This window comes from Ornithorhynchus anatinus, chromosome 1 (genome assembly GCF_004115215.2).
Source record: "Ornithorhynchus anatinus isolate Pmale09 chromosome 1, mOrnAna1.pri.v4, whole genome shotgun sequence".
In the NCBI taxonomy this organism is placed as follows: Eukaryota; Metazoa; Chordata; class Mammalia; order Monotremata; family Ornithorhynchidae; genus Ornithorhynchus; species Ornithorhynchus anatinus.
In genome coordinates, this window is record NC_041728.1 from 172,677,374 (window position 1) to 172,700,185 (window position 22,812).

At 51.0% G+C, this 22,812-nt stretch overlaps 2 protein-coding genes across 7 annotated transcripts in view; one reads left to right on the forward strand and one right to left on the reverse strand.

The window, feature by feature from the left end:
- LOC103170739 (tip elongation aberrant protein 3-like) overlaps window positions 1–3,224 on the forward strand; it is a 39,650-nt gene extending 36,426 nt beyond the window's left edge. For all 5 annotated transcript variants that reach the window (XM_039913436.1, XM_039913433.1, XM_039913435.1 and 2 more), the window contains 2 exons: window positions 143–329; window positions 1,022–3,224. In XM_039913436.1, coding sequence (XP_039769370.1) covers window positions 143–329; window positions 1,022–1,607 — 773 coding nt within the window. In that variant the 3' untranslated portion in view covers window positions 1,608–3,224. The remainder of the gene's footprint in view (window positions 1–142; window positions 330–1,021) is intronic.
- Window positions 3,225–8,001: 4,777 nt separating this feature from the next.
- EPB41L5 (erythrocyte membrane protein band 4.1 like 5) overlaps window positions 8,002–22,812 on the reverse strand; it is a 165,602-nt gene continuing 150,791 nt past the window's right edge. For both annotated transcript variants that reach the window (XM_029065634.1, XM_029065626.1), the window contains exons 23-26: window positions 18,929–19,006; window positions 15,532–15,573; window positions 14,616–14,743; window positions 8,002–8,914 (exon numbers count right to left, since the gene is read on the reverse strand). In XM_029065634.1, the coding sequence (XP_028921467.1) occupies window positions 8,848–8,914; window positions 14,616–14,743; window positions 15,532–15,573; window positions 18,929–19,006 (315 nt within the window). In that variant the 3' untranslated portion in view covers window positions 8,002–8,847. The remainder of the gene's footprint in view (window positions 8,915–14,615; window positions 14,744–15,531; window positions 15,574–18,928; window positions 19,007–22,812) is intronic.

Below are 22,812 nucleotides of genomic sequence, written 5' to 3' on the forward strand. Positions count from 1 at the left end.
ATGTCATACGTCTCTTGTGTGTTGCCCACATTCAGTCCTTTGCGCCCAGTAACTACTCCAAACACACGGTTGACGCGGACACTACCTGTAGCTCTTTATGGCATTCGAGAGCCGCTATTTACGTTTTGTCCTCTCCTTTCAGAAACAAGGGAGTGGGCCCCTCTGTCTCTCGCCCCGGGCGACCCCAGCCCAGGGCCCCGCCACGGACATTCGGCTGTAGTTTACGGTTCGGGCATGTACCTCTTTGGAGGACTGATGGGGCTGATGGAACAGAAGGACTTCTGGAGGTGGAACTTCACCAGCAGTACCTGGTCCAACATCAAGGCCATGTAAGTTCAGCTGACTTTTCCCAACCCCAAGGGGGGACAAGGGAGTGGCCCAGTAGAGGAGCCAGGTGGAGACGGTTCGGCTCTCGGCCAGGCTGCAGCTGTGAGGTTGGGCGTGGAGGGGACTCAGATGATCAGATTTAGCATTTCCACTTATGATTTTCAGAATGAGGCTGAGGGCTTCTTAGCTTGTTCAATCAATTATAGGCATTTGAGCTGTTTGTACTCTACCAAGGGCTTAGTACAGTGCTCTGCACAATGTAATAGAGTTGGTAGAAACTCTCCCTGCCCACAAGGAGCTTAGAGGACTCTGAAGAGGCTTTGTTTACAGCATGACCTACTTGCACTGCTTCCCCTCTCTAGGAAGATGGGTTTGTATGAGCCTTGTCCTGATGCCCCAGAAAGCACTTGAGGAACGTGTATTGATATGGGCAACTGGGACACCTCTTAAAGATGGGGGGATGAGGGGGAAACACACTCCTGCCATCTCAGACAGTAAGTGGCCTGGGCCAGCTCCCAGAATGTCCCTCCAAAATCCCTGCAAAGACCCAGCCTTTTGCAAATTAAATCCAACTATCATACTTCAGAGCAGTTGGCCAGGTGGACCAGGTGTCACGTAGCCAGCTCAGACTAATGGACTCAGTGACCCATTTTGCTTCTGCTCTCAGTGCTAACGCGGGGCTTTTTGTTTTCAGACTTGGCCCCCCCAAAGTAGTGGGGCATTCGTCTCTCATCTTTCAAGACGCCATGCTGATTGTTGGTGGGGGGATCCCCAACTCCGGTCCCCACAGTTCCATGTGGCGGTTTGATTTTGGCTCCCACGTCTGGAAGAGGCCGGCCAGGCCCTTCGACACTATTCCCGCACCCAAGACCCATCTCTGCGTTGTGGGCTTGGGCAGGGGATTCCAACCGACAGTCCCGCAGGCCTCGTCCACAACCCTCAGCCTCCCGCAGCCCCCGCGGTGGAGGGCACCTTGGAAGAGGCCGGGAGGCTTCAGCATCCCTGGCGAGCACAGTGCTGAGATAGAAATGAAAATTCTGACACAGACATTTAGCCAGAATTATTCTGCAAACCAAGCACAAAAATTAACCAAGGAGGAGCCTCTTCCCCATCCCAGGACAGAGGCCGCAGCTGAAGGTTTTCAGGAAGAGAGAGGGACCAAGGAGAGTCCCTTGACTTCAGCCTCTAATGAGCTTCCTGTAATGCTGATGATTGGCGGGAAGCCCCTGGCCAGCTCCGCTGAAATCACCCTGTGGCGCCTGAAGTTCCCTGACAATTGAAGGTGAGGGCAGTACCGAAGGGAACGGGAGTGATTCTCTGCTTCTGGACCAAGCCCGTGCTTTTCCTCTGGGAGAGAGTTGTTCCGCTGATCCCCTCCTGCACACGCTCGTCGACTCCGGGCTCCACCACTCTAGACCCCCGACTGGACCTACTTCTCAGGCCTCAGCTACCTCAGGGCTGGTGATGAGGGTCTTTCCGTAGCCACTGCCAAGTTAGAACCTTGGAGACCTGGCCTCCGGAACTCACCTGTCCTTTTCTTTGGGGTTTGATTCCTAAGGTGAGGAGGGAGGATTTTTCTGTAGGCAGTTGGGGTCTCAGTCCATCTCCTCAGTCACACCCACTCTGCTCTGGGTTTTTTGTGTAACTGTACAGTCTGCTGCAATTGGCCATCTTGTCCAAAGACAGCCGGCTGCTCCAATATTCTTCCATCTGAATGTAAATCCGCCTGAGCCGGTGACCACCCGTGGGTGAGACTATGGGCAAGAAGTTTAGCCATCCCCGCCCATCGCTCTGGGGACCTAGCGGACCACCCAGCTTTGGTCTTCCCAAAGAGCTCAAGCTGAGCTTGTTTTGCCATGTAGCTGCTTACTACTCCCAACCACTCCACTAGGCAGGTCTCCCGGAAAGAAAATGTGCAGGAGCCCTTGCCAAAGGGGGTGAGTGGAGTTGGTCATCAACAGAAGACTCTGTTCCTTAGCTCAGAGGGGGAGCCCAGGGCAGCTCTTGCTAGGCTGCTCAACTAGAACGAAAAAAAGGAAGCAGATAATCCTGGCCTAAAAGCGATCGCAAGGATGACATCGCTCTGGTCCCAGGAGGGTTTCACATTTCAGTGCTGCGCTTCCAAGTTACCACCACCATCTCTTGCCCTGCCTTCACCAATTCCCGCTCAGGTTCTCCCCACCCGATTCAGTAGCCTCGGGTGGATCTTCCCTTATAGAGGGATGGAACCAATTCACTCAACGCCCCCTGCACATTCCTCATGCTGTCCGCCGCATCACCCCATAGAGGCAAAGGTCTAACAGCAACGGGTTTCCACGAGAGAGAAACGATGACCTTGGGGGTTTAGCTCTCCCCTGCATGGCCCGCATTCTTCGACCTGCCCCCTGCATACCTGGGCCCTCCCCAACTCCCTATTAGCCCCCGTACTGGCTCCAGAGGACAGGTTGGAAGCTTGTCTGTATAGAAAAACGTCTTGAGATGCCCCTGGCCAAAGCTAAGCTTGTCAGGGAATGTATTTCTTCCACCTGGTGGAAATATTCCTGCATACCAGCATGTCGGAGTTTTACTGCCGTATCCCTGGCTGGACCAAGAGGACACAAGAGGGATTGAGCTTTAGTTTGTAAGCAGATATAATAACAGTATTTAAACAGTGATACGTATTTATTTATGTGGGCAACGAACCATTTCAGTATTGATCTGATATCTTAAAGTTTTAGCTGACAGGGGTGAGGTGGGAGGGTAACCAGAGCTGCTTTAAAATTTCAATAAAAAATATTTTACTGTCATTATTCTTGTCCATCTTCCCCCTTATTAGCAAAGACACAATATCACCATCTCCTAATTAACCACCTGATGTCTTGACAGGAAATAAAAAATGAACATGCTCTCCTATCAAACCTGACATTCCATGGTAAATAGCTACCTGAAAGGCTATTTTAAAATCCAAAATGGAAATTCCTAGGGAAAGGTCAAGGCCTATACTGTAACCGGATATAAAGGGCCAGTATTCCTGTGTACCACTTTTCATCATTATCAATGGTAGTTATTGAGCACTTAGTATGTGCAGAGCACTGAACTAAGTGCATGGGAGAGTACAACAGAGTTGACAGACGTGTTTCCTTTTCATATTTGGGTATGCTGCTGATAAAAAGAAGCAGAGAAGCAGCGTGGCTAAGTGGAAAGAGCCTGGGCTTGGGAGTCAGAGGTCAGGGGTTTGAATCCCAGATCTGCCACTTGTCAGCTGTGTGACTGTGGGCAAGTCACTTAACTTCTCGGTGCCTCAGTTACCATATCTATAAAATGGGGATTAACTGTGAGCCTCACGTGGGACAACCTGATTACCTTGTATCTAACCCAGCGCTTAGAACAGTGCTCTGCACGTAGTAAGCGCTGAACAAATACCAACATTAAAAAGTCAAATAGTTTCTGCTTCCCAGAATCCTCTGCCTCCTCCCCTGGTCTAAGGACTTCGCTCTGGCCCTCACCTTCTGAGCAGCGTGGCTCAGTGGAAAGAGCACGGGCTTTGGAGTTAGAAGTCATGGGTTCAAATCCTGGCTCTGCCACTTGTCAGCTGTGTGACTGTGGGCGAGTCACTTAGCTTCTCTGTGCCTCAGTTACCTCATCTGTAAAATGGGGATTAAGACTGTGAGCCCCACGTGGGACAACCTGATTCCCCTCTGTCTACCCCAGCGCTTAGAACAGTGCTCGGCACCTAGTAAGTGCTTAACAAATACCAACATTAAATACGAACATTACCTTCTGCTGGGGAGCTTGATCTTCAGCTCCAGTGTCTGCTAATGGAGACTGGGGCCTCCATCTGGGCTCTGCCCACTTCTCTCCATCCCATCTGCTGCTGCCTCTGAGCAACTCTTGCTTCCAGCTCTAGCCTACCTGCCACAACTCTACTCTCTCTAGAGTCCCAGAACGTGGCTCCTTGTCGGTTAGGTGGCTCCAGCCTTTTTTTCGATGGTATTTGTTAAGCACTTACTAGGTGCCAGACACTGTACTAAGCACTGGGGTAGATACAAGATAAACAGGTTGAACACAGCTCATGGGCCACATGGGGCTCAGACTTAATCCCCTTTTTACAGATGAGGGAAGTGAGGCACAGAGAAGTGAATTGATTTGTCCAAGGTCTCACAACAGACGAATAGTGGGACTGGGATTAGAACCCAGGTCCTCTGACTCCCAGGCCTCTACTCTAAGCACTAGGCCATGTTACCTCTCAGCTCCTACCGACTTATTACCTTTTGGATCCTAGGGCTCTTTTCCTATTCGGGTAACCCTGGGCCCCTGCTCCAACCCCCAGATCTTCCCCTTTCCCTCTGTTATAAAGAATGGTGCCAAGAAGCCCACTGATTGCAGCTCCCTAGCAAGGAATGGAAAAACCTCCAAGTAATCCCAGGCTAAGGGAATCGGGCAGTCGTCCCACTCCCAGGGCTACGAAGAGCTATGGCCACCGATGGGTAGGGGGAGGGCTATACATACCTCCCTTTCTCTGCTCACGACTTGAGTCTGGGGAGTTTTCTGTTTAACTTGGAAGCAGTGTTTGCAGAAGTGTCTCATATTCAATGACGGCAGTGAAACGGGCGATGTACTTGAAAACGAGACATTTGAAGTGCCCCACGCCTAGCCCTTTTGCTGCAGCTTTCTAAATCAATAAACGATGAGCTGAGCTGACAGTCATCATCGGCTCTCTCTCACTTCTGCCCAAATGAAACAATAACTAGCTGATGGAAGTCTGCCTAAAACCAGCGGCTGGTTAAACCCGACCATCCTTTGGGCCGGCAACCCCAAGGATGTCATTTTGGAGAAGGGTGCCCAATGCCTCCTAAACCTAGGACGCTCAACCAGCTACAGAATCTGCTTGCACCAAAGCCCCAGGTATTTGGCATCTTGATTTTCCTGGGAAGAACAGAAATACAGTCAGCCTAATGAAACGCACACTTCTCTGAGGATAGAAGGTGGTTTGATGGTCAGAAGCCCCCTTCAGCAGCCAGACATTACCAGTGGAAAGTGACCAGATCTTCAAATACCACCGAAAGTTACGCTATTTTCAGTAAAGCTCTTTAAGGGCAGAGGTCTTGTCTATTAGCTGGGTCTTGCTCTCCCAAGCACTTAGCGCAGGGTAGGGGCTCCATAAATACCATGGATTGATTGCTTTTCAACGTTCATAGTCAGTTGGGCGTGACATCTGAGAGGTGGCCAGCATTCCGTGCCCAGATCTGGCTGCAGAAGCCACTTTACGCTCCGCCGACAGGGTACGACAACAGCTAGAGTTTTTTGCCATTTCTCCTCACATTCTGTCTTGGCTCCTGCCCCAGGTTGCTGACAATCATTGTGACCCATTTGGATTTCAGTCAATGAGACGTACAAGCTGCATCTGCTCAAACAGTCAGCATCCATTTGATATATTTCTAAGAGAGCTACAGTAGAAACACTTCACAAAAGACGGATTGGAGCGGACCACAAATTACAGTACTCGTTCCAATGTACAAACAATACAACTTCAGTGTGATGCCTCTAATACGGTTTATACAGTACCTCTAATTGTGGAAAAGGAAGCAGGGTACACTTGATATAAAAAAAAAATAATTTATACCTCTACAGCTATTGCCTAACTTTACACGTAGAAAGTGTAAAAATATGGGAGTTTAGCACGGTTCTGATAACACTATTTTAAATGTCAAGACACTATTTGCACCAGAGAGGATGGAGGGCTAGGCCCTAGAGAGACCTGACTCAAACCAGTCACTCTGAGATCCAGAAACAGGAAGGGCCAGCTGCAGTAGACAAGCTCAAGGGGAGAACCCGGAATCGCCGGAATTGGATACTACAGGATTTGCTTTCACTGGGACCGGTGGCGGGAATTGGAGGAAAACCCTCTTCCGCTGTTTAACACCTCCTTAACACTGTGCCCGACCCACAAAGGTCCTCAATCTGTGGAGCCACCCCGCTTCCTTCAGAGGGAGAAAGAACTGTGCAACTCCCAGATTTCCCTGTGATCATTCCAAAAGCCCTGGCTTAACAAATTCAAAGAAAAAGAGAAACTCCTTATCGATATTGTTGGTGGGGAAAGTCAGAGGTAAGATGTCCGATGCCCTTCCCTCCTCACACATTCTGCCGCCATGCTGTGGGACGATGTCACATGGGTGCCATTTTGGAGAGGTGTTGCCCGACTCCGCCTAAACCTAGTGCGTTTCTCCAGGGTGTCCTGGTCCTTCCCCGGGGGCCGCAGCTGAGCCCATGATGGGGACGCTGGACGTGGAAATTAAAATGAACATAACAGCATCCCTACGGGACAAGGACCAGACTGTCGGCTGTAATTAACGGTCCAGCGGCCACCCTCATCTGGGGTGGGACCGTTTCTCCCCAGCCAGATCCTGGAGGCAGGTTCTTCCTTTCCAACTTTAAAGTAGTGATGCCAAGAGTGGACAACACAACTCACCGCCGCAATCCAGTCCTCGGGCAGGGCTCGGCAGCCAGGAGGCGCTCAATAAATACTATCGATTGATTTGGAGGACAGCAGGGTGTGGGGTAACCTGCTTCATCTGCATCCACAGTTGGCTCGGGACCCAACAGATGGAAGGTGGGAGTGCAGGCACCTTGTCGCTTTAGGTCTATCCTGGTCATTCCCAGCGGTTCCAGGGACGTTTGCCCAGTCCCCCCACATCGACTCACTAAACTGTCCGTCCCCCCCCGCCGAGTTCCATAATAACAGTAATAACAGTGGCCTTGTTTAAGCGCTTACTATGTGCCAAGCATTGTACAAAGCCCTGGAGCAGATATAACCTAATCAGGGCAGACACAAGCCTTTTCCCACAAGGGGCTAAGCAAGAGGGAGAACAGGTACAGAATCTTCATTTTACAGATGGGGAAACAAGTACAGATAAATTAGGCCCAAGATCACACGGCAAGCAATTGGCAGGGCTGAGATTAGAAACAGGGTCCTCTGGTTCCCAGGCCTCTGCACCTTCCACTAGATCACACTGCTTTCAACTCCCTTCCCAATCACATCCACACTTTTCTAGCTGCCAAAACACTTCCGCTCCTTGTATTTACCCTCAGACACCTCCACCTTCCCCTCTCCTCCCCTTTTTTTGATTCTCTTCACCCACTTTATTCACCTTCATCCGGTTAGGGGAGTTTCACCCCCGACAGGCAGTAAGACCACACCAGACTGAGCCCCCCGCAAAGGTACTCACCCCACCCCCACAGAACTTAAGCACATATCCTTATCCTTGGTTCCTTCCCCTACCTGTAAATTTATTTAAGTCTCTGTCTCTCCAACTTGATTCTAAGTTCCTTGAAGGCAGGGATCGTGTCCGTCAGCTCTATCGTACTGTCCAGTACGCTCAGTACGGTGCTCGGCACATAGTAAGCATTCAATAAATGCCACTGACCAACTGGGTATCGCATTGCCGTGGTGCGACCCGCAGTCGCTTTGGGTTCAGAGAAACACGACAACCGCAAGTCCGACGGATACGCGTTAGGCCGAAGAAGGACCGGAACGATTTACTACATGGCCCCTTAACCCCCGCAACTACTTACGCTGGCCGGAGTAGCAACAGATTTACTCTTTTATCCCTAGCTTACCCCCTAGAAAGAGTAAGGAACCATGAAGTCATGGCTCATTATTTTTTTGTGGGGGGTATACATTTGCAAGGCACTTCCTAAACTGTAAGGGGAGGCCGAGGTCGGCCCGCTTTATTTCAAGTGGGAAGGAAGCCGGACCGGTCCTGTGGTTTCTCTATGATAAAATGCAGTGGAAACTCAAATTTGTTAGGGTGCTTCCCGTTTCCCCAGGCGAGGCCCACGTCCACTCCCGAAGTTTCAATTTCCAGTTATGTTGGGCTTTCTGGCTGTATCCTGGGCAGGGGACTAGGAGAATGTTCACTCCAGGCGCAGAGGCCAAGGGGGGCAGGGGCAGGGGCACGGGCGAGGGCAGCATCCCTTCCACCCACCGGATTCTCAGCATTGAAAAACTAACGTTGCACGAGATTCTATTCGGCGGCACCAGCAGATGGGGCTACCGCTCTATCTGATCCTTCTCCAGCCCTCTGAATGGGCTGGCGTCTATCACAGACTCGGGTGCCCCATGGAAGCCCCCATAGCAGCAAGACAAAGAGACCGAGGCCTCCTATGGAGGCGGGTGGGTGAGTGGGCGGCACCGGCCGACCTGACTCCCTTTCCAGTCGAGATGCGACCGGGACGGGGCACGTGGCCGCCGGACCCCGCTTAACCTCGCGGAGCCTTTCGACCGCCGAGCGCCGGGCAAGTGAAGGCCGAGCGCCGGGGAACCACGGCCCTGGAGGAGCGGCCCGGGATGAGGAGTTCGGGATGAGGGTCTTGGGACGGGCGGGACGGGCGGCCAAGGATGAGCGCCCCGGCGGAGCGGCCCGGCCGAGCCGAGGGCCCGGGGCGGGTTGCAGCCGGGGCTCAGTTCCAGGACGGGTCTCCAGACGGCGCGCGGCCGTCTAGCTGTGGGTGGGAGCAGAAACGAGGAGCAGCGGGCCTCCCTCAGAGCTCCGTCGTCAGCAGGCATTTCGGCCTCACGATGGCTTCTTCGGCCCCAGAGGGGTCCAAGCTGAAAGGGAAAGCACCGGGCCGGTCAGCTGGACTCGCCTGGGGAGCTGGCGGCTGCTCACCCGGATCCTCCGCGGGGTCCATGCCGCTGGTCAGCAGGGCTTTCCCCGGGGAATCACGCGGCCGGTCAGCCGGAACCTCCCTGGGGACCCCGCGGCTGGTCAGCCGGACGGACTCTCCCGGGCGACCACCCAGCCCGGAGTCCGGAGATGCGGCTGGTAGGACTTCCTTCTGCAGAGCCGGTCTCTTCAGATGGCGGATGGGACAATGACTGGGACCTTTTTTTTTTATAGTATTAAGAGCTTACTATGTGTCAGGCACTGTTCAAAGCACTGAGGTAGATACAAGTTCATCAGGTGGGACACAGTCCCGCTCCCACATGGCGCTCACAGTCATGTAGGGGGGAGAATAACTATTGAATCCCCATTTTTCAGTTGAGGAAACTGAGGCACAGAAGTGAAGCGACTTCCCAAGGTCACACAGAAGGCAAGCGGCAGAGCTAGGATTAGAACCCAGGTCCTCCGGCTCCTAGGCCTGTGCGCTATCCATTAGGCCATGCTGCTTCCCCAATGACTTCAAGAGTCCCTGGCCTCCCCCTGCTTTGGGGCATCTTTAGAGGGGGACATCTGACCCTCAATGCGAAATGCCCGACCCCCGCTGTCTGTAGATTTGTTGGAGGTGATAGGAGGGGAACCAAAGGAGGAGCCTCCCTCTGCCCACCACCCACCATTATGTGGGACCCCAGCCCCTTTCCCCTTCCCGTCACCTGCTCCCCTCCACACCCTGTCCCCGGTCCCTCTCTCCCTCCCACCCATCCACCCGAGGCCAGGGGCAGCCAAGCCTGGTTGCACCGAGACTTTAGAAATGTCAGGACGCTGTAGAGGCGGCAGTCGTGTGGAAGCATGGAGAAGCAAAGTGGCCTAGGGGGTAGAACAAGGACTTGGGAGTCAGAAGGGCCTGGGTTTGAATCCAGCCTCTGCCACCTGTCTGCTGTGTGACCTTGGGCAAGTCACTTCATTTCTCTGTGCCTGTTACCTCATCTGGTAAAAGGGGATTAAGACTGTGAGTCCTAAGTGGGACAGGGACCGTGTCCAACCTAATTAAGTTGTACCCACCTCAGTACTTAGTACAGTGCCTGGCACATAATAAGCGCTTAACAAATGAAATGTACATTGCCTCGATTCTATTTAGTTGCCATTGTTTTTACGAGATGTTCTTCCCCTTGACTCTATTTATTGCCATTGTTCTCGTCTGTCCGTCTCCCCCGATTAGACTGTAAGCCCGTCAAACGGCAGGGACTTTCTCTGTTGCCGACTTGTTCATTCCAAGCGCTTAGTACAGTGCTCTGCACATAGTAAGCGTTCAATAAATACTACTGAATTGAATTGAATTGAACAAATGACATAAAAAAAGGCAAGATCTAAAGTGGGGAAGAACAGAAGGACGGCCCCTCTGCACCCAGAAAATACTTAATTGAACACCATTACTCCATCTCCTCTGGAGGTTTAGCCACCATTTGGTTCCCTCTGCAACTGACTCTTCTATTTTACATCCTCCTGCTCTAAGGCTTGTCGTCTTTGTTATCCCTCTTTTCTAAATGTCAGTCCTCCCCCACTTAGATAGTGAGTGGCTTGTGGGACTGGAAGCAGGTGTGAAGTTGTTCACTTTGTGCTCCTCCCAGTGCTTTGAGGGAGGGAAGGGAGGACTTCTCCTTGCCGGGCTGACCAGTGCGAGGAACAGGGTGGGGGAGATGGACCACTGGGCCCCTCCCTTGCTCTCCTGGGCACACCGGGAGGGGGCGGGGAGCGTGGCTCAGTGGAAAGAGCAGGGGTTTGGGAGACAGAGGTCATGGGTTCTAATCCCGGCTCCACCACATCAGATATGTGACTTTGGGCAAGTCACAACTTCTGTGTGCCTCAGTTACCTCATCTGTAAAATGGGGGAGTAAGACTGACAGCCCTACCTGGGACAACCTGATAACCTTGTATATCCCCCAGAGCTTAGAATAGTGCTTGGCACACAGCGCTTAACAAATACCATCATTGTTATTATTACTCAGCACAGAGTAAGTGCTCAATGAAGACAAGCCGCAAGACTTGGTGGAAACAGCACAGGCCTGGGAGTCAGAGGAACTGGATTCTAATCCCGTCTCTGCCCATCACTTGCTGTGGGACACTGGGCAAGTCATTTAACTTCCCTGTGCCAGTTTACTCAACAGTAAAATGGGAATTCAACACTCGTTCTCACTCCTACTTAGACTGTGAGCCCCATGTGGGACAGGGACTCTGTCCAACTTGATTAACTTATATCTATCCCAGAGTTTAGAACAGCACTTGACACATAGTAAGCACTTAACAAAAAACAAAAAAGAAAAAGAAAAACCAATAGACTACTTCTATCCAAAGAATCCACAAAAAAGTGGCCTGCTTCAGTGGATGAACTGAGGTGAGCCACCGCTCAAGCTTTCCTTGAATTAAGGTTGTCATTTCCTGATTCTTTCCCCCTCCACTTCATCACATACAATCACCGGCCAGATTCATTTTCCCCAAAGCATTATTAGGGCAGCGCTAACCCCAGTCAGAGAAAGAAGAGGGGTGGGGAGGGCAGGGGCGAGCACCACCAGAAATGTCATTTTAGGCCATCTGATCCAAGCTTGGAAAACAAAATCCACACTCCAACTAGTCAATGCACAGACTTAAAAACAAGGGACGTTGAATGGTTCAGTCTACTCGGAACAGATAATTAGCGCTTAGTATGCTGTCTGAGCACACACAGTAAGTACTTAACAAACACCGTTATTATTATTAAGCCTTATTCTGTGCTATACACTGTGCCAAGATAATCACATTGGACACAGTCTCTGTCCTTCCTGGTGCTGACAACGTAGGAGGGTGGGTATCTCTCGAGCACGGATCTTTGGGGTTAAAAAAGAAGTTGGTGTGGAGGAAAGATTATCAGACTTAAGTATCTGTGGTAGTGGGGAGGATTTAAATTTAAAATTTCAGGTTTTATTTTCCTTTTACTATTTATATAAAACCCCACCTGCCTGGCAATGTTCTCCAGTAACCTACGTCCTGCTTGGCACTGGCAGCCTTCCAGATGCCTGCTGGCAAAAACCTAGCTTAATTTGGGACATTCAGTACCAGTTGGCAGCACGAGTCTGAGTAACTGAATAGCCAAGATCAAATCACAACACCCAAATCTTGGTCCTGAGGTGATGGGCAAAAAGAACGATGGCCTTTTCACAAGATAGCAAACACTGACAGTGGATGTTGGTTCTCCAAGCAACAACAGACTCTCTCTGCGAGGGTAGTGGTAATGGTATTCAGGAAGTTAAGTAAGTGTTAAGGAGAAAGGAAATCTCCCAGGAGATTTTTCCTTGGGATCTTACAGAAGTCTTGGATCTGATATCATTGCGGGCAGGGACTTTGTCCGTTTATTGTTATACTATATTCTCCCAAGAGCTTAGTACAGTGCTCTGCACATAGTAAGCGCTCAGTAAATACTATTGAATGAATGAATGAATGAATATGGAAAGTAAGGTAAGGAGCTGAGCTAAGGAGCAAAACAAGTCAAGCCCAATTCCCACTCCCTTCCAATGAAGGGTCATTTCTGACAGAAGCCCTCATTTCCTTTTCTTCCACCCTCTTCTGCATCACCCCGACTTGCTTCCTTTATTCATCCCCCGTTCCAGCCCTGCAATTCTTATGTCCATATCTGTAATGTATTTATATTAATGTCTGTCTCCCCCTAGACACTATAAGCTCGCTGTGAGCAGGGGATTCACTGATTCATTCAATCACATTTATTGAGCACTTACTGTGTGCAGAGCACTGTACTAAGCCCTTGAGAGAGTATAAAACAACAATAAGCAGACACATTCCCTGCCCATAATGAGCTTACAGTCTAAGGGGGAGGGGAGACAGATATCAATACAAATAAATAAATTACATATATGTAGGTAAGTGCTGTGGGGCAGGGAGGTGGGGAGAACAAAGGGAACAAATCAAGGTGACACAGAAGGGAGTGGGAGAAGAGGAAAGGGGGTGCTTAGTCTGGGAAGGCCTCTTGGAGGAGACATGCCTTCAAAAAGTCTTTGGGGTAAGAGTAATTGTCAGATATGAGGAGGGAGGGCGTTCCAGGTCAGAGGCCAGAGGCCAGAGCCAGGACATGGGCCAGGGGTCGGAGGTGAGACAGGTGAGATCGGGGCACAGTGAGAAGGTTAGCATTAGAGGAGCAAAGTGTGTGGGCTGGGTTGTAGGAGCAGAGTAGTGAGGTGAGGCAGGAGGGAGCAAAATGGTGGACTGCTTTAAAGCCGACAGTGAGGAGTTTTTGTTTGATGCAGAGAAGGATGGGCAACCACTGGAGCTTTTTGAGGAGCGGGGTGACGTGTCCAGAACATTTTTGCAGATCCAGGCATTGGAGTGAAATATGGACTTGAGTGGGGAGAAAAAGGAGGTTAGGAGGTCAGCAAGGAGGCTGCTGCAGTAATCCAGATGGGATAGGATGAGTGATTGGATTAACATGGTAGCAGTTGGATAGAGTTGAGAAGCAGCGTGGCTCAGTGGAAAGAGCATGGGCTTTGGAGTCAGGGGTCATGAGTTCGAATCCCAGCTCTGCCACTTGTCAGCTGGGTGACTGTGGGCAAGTCACTTAACTTCTCTGTCCCTCAGTGACCTCATCTGTAAAATGGGGATTAAGACTGTGAGCCCCACGTGGGACAACCTGATTCCCCTGTGTCTACCCTAGCGCTTAGAACAGTGCTCTGCACATAGTAAGTGCTTAACAAATACCAACATAGGATGTGGGGTCTAATCCCGGCTCTGCCACTTGTCTGCTGTGTGACCTTGGGCAAGTCACAACTTATCTGTGCCTCGGTTACCTCAGCTGTAAAATGGGGATTAAACTGTGAGCCTCACGTGGGACAACCTGATTACCTTGTATCTACCCCAGCGCTGAGAGCAGTGCTTGGCACATAGTAAGCGCTTAACAAATACCATAATTATTATAGAGAGGAAAGGGTGGATTTTAGCAGTGTAGCGAAGGTGGGACCAACAGGATTTAGTGACAGATTGAATATGTGGGTTGAATGAGAGAGACGAGTCAAGGATAATGCCAAAATTACGGGCTTGAGAGGCAGGAAGGACAGTGGTGCCACCTACATTGATAGGAAAGTCAAGGGGGAGGACAGGTTTTCGGTAGGAAGATAGGGAGTTCAGTTTTGGACACGTTAAGCATGAGATGATGGGAGGACATTCAAATAGAGAGGTCTTGAAGGCAAGAGGAAATGCGACACCGCAGAGAGGGAGAGCGATCTGGATGATCATCCACAGAGAGGTGGCAGTTGAAGCCATGGGAAGGAATGAGTTCTCCAAGGGAATGGGTGTAGATGGAGAATAGAAGGGGACCCAGAACTGAAAGTTGAGGGACCCCCCACAGTTAGGGGATGGGAGGCAGAGGGAATATGTCTGTTATACTGTACTCTCCCAAATGCTTAGTACAGTGCTCTGCACCCAGTAGTCACTCAAACTTGTATCTACCCCAGTGCTTAAAACAGTTCTTAGCACACAGTAAGTGCTTAACAAGTACCATAATTATTATCAGTAAATACGATTGATTGAGTGAAGAGGCTTTAGGGGTTTTCTCTCTCTCCTTTGTTTTCTTGGCCCACTGTCTTGTGGAAGCTGGTCAGGTGCCCTCACCTGGTTACGGCGTCCACGGAGAACGGAGCTGGTGGCGAGACCACGGAGAGCATGTCGACATCGCTTTGGTTTCCTTTCCTTCCCAAACTCTCCTCGGGCCCGAGGAGCCCATTGGCGATCCCTCCACTCTATGGGAGAGAAAGGAAAACGGCATCGGAATGAGTCTGGGCCACCAGATGAGGCCTTGCGGTCAGGATTTGCACAGTGAACTGGAAGCCAATGAGCAAAGTATTATCTGCTTGCCTCCTCAGCTGCCCCAGAAAAACAGAACCGTGGATTTCAGAGGAGATTTCTAAGATGCTTGTTTCCAGTCTGTTTATGAGCATCTTGCCCAGCTTGGGCTTTACTGTAAAGCCTCTTTACTTTACTCTTTACTTTTTACTGAAGGGCCATGGGGTCCCCAATTTCCAAGAAGAAAATCTTCCAGTTGTGAACTCCTTCCCCAAACCCACCTCTGGCCTGGGAGCCCAAGCCCTGGACCTGCAATGGCCAAGAAGGTCAGACCCGGCTGAGCCAGGGAGCGAAGAACGTGTCTACCATTTCTGTTGGGTTGTACTCTTCCAAGCGCTTAGAACAGTGCTCCCCACATAGTAAGCACTCAACAAACACCACTGATGATGAAAGGAGGTCAAGACCCACCCCCGTAGCTACAGCTGTCGGTACTTCAGTTCAACTGGTGGTAGTGAGCACTTCCCCTAAGTGGAGCACTGCACCAAATTCTGGGGAGACTGCAATACAATACAGTTGGAAGATGCGATCCCCGCCTTCAAGAAGCTTACCGCCTAGTGGGAGTTTACCATCCCTCCGCTACATTGCCACTGTGCAGATAATTAACCTAGAAGGAAGAAGCTGGAGGGCCCCTCAACCTCTTCCTCGCGGACAGCCAACCCGAAGAAGCCGGAGAGAGATAGCTTACCGGCACGATCCACCGGGGAGTCAGGGAAGAGAATGAAGGCTCCTAACAACAAGGGAAACACAGGGGTTTTTAAGAAGGAACAAGGTAACATTATCCTCCTGGTATTCAATGCCCAGGGAAGAAACAATCCCCTGAGGATTTCCCTCAGTTTTGCACACCCAAGGCAAGTTCAGCCCAGAGGCTTGAGTTCACAATGCATCCTGCTCATTTGCTGCTCCTTAGCATCTACTGCCCGTCTCAGGGTGGCACCTGGAGAGTTTCCAGTCCTCTACCAGTCTTGGCTACGGGAGGGACAGTCAAGCAGAGGTATTTCCATTCCATTCCTAGCTTGGCCAGTGGCTAGTGAGCAGAAGGCAATCTGTTTCAAGTCAAAAGTCACCTGTGCCGGGCAACAGCAACATGGGACAGAGTTTACAGGGACTGACGTTTACTGCGTGGAAGGCGGCGATGGTAAACCATTTCCATATTTTTACCTAGAAAACACTAAGGATCCACTACCAGAACAATTGCAAGTGGTGGTGGGGTGTTCTGGGAGAAATGTGTCCATGGAGTCGCTATGGATCGGAAACAACTCGACACCGTGAGACAAGACAAGCGTCTCCTGGGAAATGGTTAGTGGGACCCTCTTTGGCCGGGTTGGAAGTGGTGAGTAGATGAGGGAGGAGTGTGACGGAAGTAGATGAGAGGTCCCCTCTCATCCTCTGCCTGTGTCATGCCTCGCTTGGGTTCCTCCTCTTGGATCTCTCAACCCCATCCTGCTCTGCTCCTCAGTTCCCCCTTCTAGACTAAGCCTGTTGTGGGCACGGAATATGTCTGTTTATTGTTGTATCGTACTCTCCCAAGCACTCAGTGCAGTGCTCTGAATACAGTAAATGCTCAATAAATATGCCTGAATGACTTCCCTCCCTGGGGAACACCCCAAAGGGGAGGGCCCCGTAGGAGGGGCCTCGAGGACAACTGGGTGCAAGGCTAACCTTTTGGGGTGGGTCTCAGAGCCAGAGGGAGAGCAGGTGCCCAGAAGGATAGCAGGAGGAGGTTCAGGGGGCCAAATGGCCACCCAGAGGGCCAGCAGGCCGCCCAGGGGGACATCTTGGGGCTATACAGGAGGAGCAGCACTCTCGGGCAGGTGGAAAGTTCCAAGAAGGCCTGGGATAGAGCCGGGGCAAAGACACCCAGAGTCGACTGAGAGGCCAGACCTTGGGGGCGGCTGCCTGTCTGCCTGCCAACCTTTGTTAATGAGGTGTACATCCTCTTGATTCTATTTATCGTGATAATGTTGTCTTGTTTTCCTTTCATTCTGTTTTGCTCTGCCATCTGTCTCCCCCGATTTGACTGTGAGCCCGTCACTGGGCAGGGATTGTCTCTATCTGTTGCCAAATTGTCCATTCCAAGCACTTAGTACAGTGCTCTGTACATAGTAAACGCTCAATAAAGACTATTGAATGAATTAATGAATGAATGAATGAATGAATGAATGAATGAATGAATGAATGAATGAATGAATACCCACGTATTTCCTCACAGTGGTTCTTCCCACGCCTACTCTTCTCCGGCAGTGCCGGCCATGGGGCGGGGGTCGGGGCAGGTCAGGCCCAGCCCCCGAGAACTTTGCTCTGCCACAGACTAACCTCTAATCCTACAACAGGATTTAGACTACGGGGCCATAGGAGATTTTCCTCAGTATCCAGCTCACATTTTCTTTTTTTCCTGTAATTTCAGCCCATTAAGCCTAATTACAGCCTCCCTCTACAAAGGATTGTGACACCACCAAATGAACTGAGCAAAGGAAGTATAGAGGGGGAAGCATCTGTTTACACATAGAGAGCTCCCTAATTAGCACTGATGCTGAAGTGAACCCAGGAGAACACACACACACTCTCTGTCTCTCACATACATACACCCACAGAGGGATCAAGTCAAAAATGCTTTCCTCTGACTTCCCAGACCACTGTAGGGCTTCTACTCTGAAACTCTGCACTATCAGCAAATCCCAGATCCCCTAACGTATTGGGAAGCCCAAGGAGAGAAGGAAAGTTCATTCTTCTAATGCCAGTTCCTCCACGGTGGACCCAAATCTGTCAGAGAACTTGGGCCACTTGACCGACTCTGATAGGATGATAATAATAGTATTTATTAAGCATAACTACGTGCCAGCACTATAACAAGCACTGAGGTAGATGCAAGATAATCAGGATGGACACGGCCCACGTCTCCCATGGGACTCACGTTTAACAGAAGAAGGAATTGAGACACAGAGAAGGGAAGTGCTTTGCTCAAGGTCACACAGACACGTGGCAGAACTGGGATTAAAACACAGGTTCTCTGACTCCCAGGCCCGTGCTCCTTCCACTAGGCCATGCTGCTTCTCAACTCTCCTCTAGGCGAGTGTTTGTCGGATGTTTTCTGAGCTATTTCCGCCCACATCTCCCATGACAATAGGTATCTCCCAGGCAAACTAGGCAAAAACAGTAGGAAGCACTACACTTTATCCCTGATTCCAACCCATGTCCAACCTGATCATCTTGCACCTACCCCAGCGCCTGGCACATGGTGAGCACGGAACAAATGCCACTATTATTATTATTATTATTATTCTCCAACCTCTGCCTTAATTCTACTGGAAACCAGCACACAGTGCCTTCAGTAGCAGTATGGCCTAGTGGATAGAGCAGGGGCCTGGGAGTCAGAAGACCTGGATTCTAATCCTGACTCAGTTGCTTATCTGCTATGTGGCCTTGGCCAAGTCACTTAACTTTTCTATGCTTCAGTTCTCTCTCATTAGCAAAATGGGGATTAAGATTGTGAGCCCCATGTGGTACTTGGACTATGTCCAACCTGATGATCTTGCATCTGCCCCAACGTTTAGCACAGCGCCTGACACACAGTAAGCACTTAAATGCCATTAAAAAACGATAGTAGCCAGTACACTGTGTCAAGCTGGGAAAAAACGAAATCCGATCCGAGATCGACTTGAGGGAAGACGCTGACCGAACAGTCCGAGATGAAAGTGGAAAACTGAATTTCTCCAGGTTTTTTTTTTATGGTATTTCTTAAATGCTTACTATGTATCAGGCACTGTACTGAGTGCTGAGATAGATACAAGCTAATCATGTTGGACACAGTCTAATTCCCACTTGGGCCTGACGGCCTTAATCCTCATTTTGCAGAGGAGGTAAGGGGCTTAAAGTAGTGAAGTGACTTCCCCAGGTCACACAGCAGAAAAATGATGGAGCTGGGATTAGAACCCAGGTCCTTCTGACTCTCGAGCCCGGGCTCTATCCACTAGGCCACGCTAAGTGGTTAAAAATGGGAGAATGGATGCAGCAGTAGCAGGAACGGGAGTGGATCCCCCTCCCCCGGCCTCCTCCTCCCTGCCCGCCCTGCATTTAACCGTTACCCGAGGCCTGGCTTCCGTGAAATCCATCAGGTTCTCCGTTAGAGATGAGAGCAGAACATCCAAATCATCTGTGGCGCTCTAGGAAAAACAGGGCAGCAATTATTAAATGGTTCATTAATCAGCAGATTTACTCATTCCGGCTCCCCGGGGACTTGCTGAATTTCTTCCTTTGCCCCAGGCCTGGTTCGGTTAATCCTTTAAATAAACCCAACATTCCTGCCGGCTGGTTACTGACAGGCTTTTCTGCTTCCAGTGCCCCAGCCTAGGGCCACGGCTCCCACCTGGTCCCGGGGAGGCGGCCTGGGGCCCGGGTCTCGGTCAAGCCAGCTCCTAGACGCGTCCGTGCCCGGCCTCGAAGATGACCGGAGGAGCTCGCTCGGCGGGACAGATGCCCATCACGGGAACTCAAGGTTTTGGAGGGGAAAGGGCCGACGCTGGCAGGATTCTCTGCCTCTGGGACTCCAAAGGAAGATGACCGCCAAATGCTTTCCTTGGCGCTATAAGAAGGGGTTTTAAATGACCCCTTTTCCCCCTCCTGCTTAGATTGCGAGCCCCGGGTGGGACAAGGACTGGGCCAGATCTGCTTACACTGTGTCTACCCCCTGTGCTTAGCACAGTGCTTGGCACGCAGCTCAACCAACACCACATAGGGTAGTACTAGTCAGTAGTAGGCATCACTGACAACCTTCCACGCCCTTCTTCTGGAACTAAAGTCTTCAGAATCTGAACTGGGGTCTCCAACTTTCCTAACGGAAGTGGAAGTTTGGGTCTTAACCTTGGAAACGCCGTATCGGGCTTAATGGTGGAGAAGAAGACCGTCCCTGCCAGAGGATCCACGGCCCACGGCTCCTCTCTGACTCCACCGAGGAGGCCGGCTGAGTTCAATACGGGGTTCGAGAACGCCGGGGGTTCCACCACTGCCTCCCAGTCAATCAGTCCTGTTTACTGAGCGCTTACTGTGTGCACAGCAGTGTACTTACATGCTCGGGAGAGTAGCATACAGTCCAGAGGGGGAGATAGACATTAATATAAACTACAGACACGTACGTAAGTGCCTTGGGGCTGGGAGGGGAGGTGAATAAAGGGGGCAAATCAGGGCGATGCAGAAGGAAGTGGGGGAAGAGGAAAGGAGGACTTAGGGAAGGCCTCTTGGAGGAGATGGGCCTTCAATACGCTTTGAAGGTAGGGGGGAGTAATTGTCAGACATGAGAAGCAGCGTGGCTTAGTGGATAGAGGACGGGCCTGGGCGTCAGAAGGCCCTGGGTTCTAATCCGGGCTTTGCCACAAGTCTGTGTGACTTGTCACTTCACTTCTCTGTGCCTCAGTTATCTGTAAAATGGGGATAAGAGTGTGAGCCCCATGTGGGACAGGGACTGTCTGTGTCCAACCTTATGAACTTGCATCTACCCCAGTGCTTAGAACAGTACCTGGCACAGAGTAAGAGCTTAACAAGCCATATATATTACAATAATTATCATTATTTTATGACGAGGCAGGGCATTCCAGGCCAGAGGCAGGATGTGGGCGAGAGGTCGGAGGAGAGATAGACAAGACCGACCCACATAGTCCTGCCCTCTTCTTGTCTCAGAAGAGGAGCAGTGTGCCTAGTGGGTAGAGCATGGGGCCGGGAGTCAGAAGGACCTGGGTTCTAAAGCGGCTCAACCACCTGTCTGCTGGGTGACCTTGGGCAAGTCACTTCACATCTCAGGGCCTCAGTTCACTCCTCTATTAAAGGGGAAATTAAGACTGTGTGCCCCATGTGGAGTAGGGACTGCGTACAACCCGATTTGCTTGGTCTTAGTACAGTGCCTGGCACATAGGAAGCACTTAATACCAAAATTATTAGTAGTAGTAGTATTATTATTGAGGGCCAGCCCCATCCCATGTGTGACCTGGGGCTTTGGAATTCATTTACCTTCTGGGTCAGTCTGGATTTCTACTGAATGGCCAAAGTGCCCACTCATTTTTGCCTGGCGCTTTACTTGGCAGAAAAGAGGCTGCTGGCGAACAGCCAAATTGGCTCTTCTTTGTTTGCTAAAATCTTCGTACTTCGTACAAGAGCCCTGAGACTATACACTATAGAACCCCCAGTTGTGAATCTAATTACCCGATTGATGCATTAATTACAGAACCAACTGGGTTAATCCACAGGCTTTTCTTGGTTTCTAGTGGGAAGGAGGAAGAAATTAATTTGGGAATCGGGATGAGCTGGGGAAACTGAGACTAAGCATTATCTTGGGTCTCTGGGACAGCCAGGGGCTAAATGGGATGCGGCCCGGGGCTTCGGCTGGGATGACTGTGATGGAGCTGAGCTGCAAGATGAATGCTCTCGGGAGGTGGGTGCGGGGGGAGGCGGGGCGAGCCGAGCCTCCTGGCCCACGTCAGGGGGATGAAAGAAGAGATGGCCACCACGACAGCGCGGCCTCTGATTACTGCATTGCAAAATACGTTTATTTTAATTTCTGTCTTCTCCTCTAATAATAATAATTACGGGATTTGCTAAGCATTTACTATGTGCCAGGCACTGTTCTAAGCACTGGGGGCATGGCTTAGTGGAAAAAGCAAGGGCTTGGGAGTCAGGTCATGGGTTCTAATCCCGAATCCGCTACTTGTCTGCTGAGAGACCTTGGGCAAACCACTTAACTTCTCTGTGCCTCAGTTCCCTCATCTGTAAAATGGGGATTAAAACTGTGAGCTCCACATGGGACAACTTGATTACCTTGTATCTACCCCAGCACTTAGAACAATGCGCTTAGTAAGTGCTTAACAAAAACCACTATTATTAATATTACAAGGTAATTGGATTGGGCACAGTTCCTGTCCCACACAGGGCTCACAGTCTTAATCCCCATTTTACTGATGAGGGAACTGAGGCACAGAGAAATGGACTGACCTGCCCAAGGTCACACAGCAGACAAGTGGCGGAGCTGAGATTAGAACCCATGACCTTCTCAGCCCTAGGCCCGTGCTCTACCCACTAGGCCATGCTGCTTCTAGAAATGTAAACTCTTGATGGGTCACCCTGCTGTACTGTACTCTACAAAAGCTTAGTACAGTACTCTGCTGCACACAGTAGACGTTCAATAAATACCAGGGATTGACTGATATTGAGCCCATTGCTGGGGACAGTGAAAGTGATGCTTTTCTAAGCAGGGGGGAGAAAAAAGAAAGACCAGACAGCGGGGGTGGGGGGTGATGGGGGTTCAGATTCTCGTAGAGCAGGACACACCCTATTCCCTAGGGGAGGGGGTTAGGCTGGTTTGGGGGCCCTGGCCCAAGGAGGGGTCATGGCAGTAGCCATGTGGCCCCCGCCAGGATGATCAGCTGCTCGCTAGGGCAGCGTCCAGCAGCGTGGCTCAGTGGAAAGAGCCCGGGCTTGGGAGTCAGAGGTCATGGGTTCTAATCCCGGCTCTGCCACTTGTCAGCTGTGTGACCTTGGGCAAGTCACTTCACTTCTCTGGGCCTCAGTTACCTCATCTGTAAAATGGGGATGAAGACTGTGAGCCCCACGTGGGACAACCTGATCACCTTGTACCCCTCCCAGGGCTTAGAACAGTGCTTTGCACATAGTAAGCACTTAACAAAGGACCCCCATGTGGGACAGGGACTGCGTCCTATCTACCCCAGCGCTTAGAACAGTGCCCGGCACACAGTAAGCGCTTAAGAAATACCATCATGATCATCATCCCACTCCACTCCCACCCTCCAAGGGAGGGGGCAGAGATAGGGGGCCGGAGGACGGAGCCCTCAAGAGGAGGCTGTGGCCTGCAAGTAGGCACGGAATGGAAGCCATCCTGCCGTCGGCCTGCGCCGTGGCTCCCGAGGGCAGCCAGGGGTCCCGGCCGGAACGGCTCCCTGGGTCTCGCCGGGTGTGTTGGTTGACG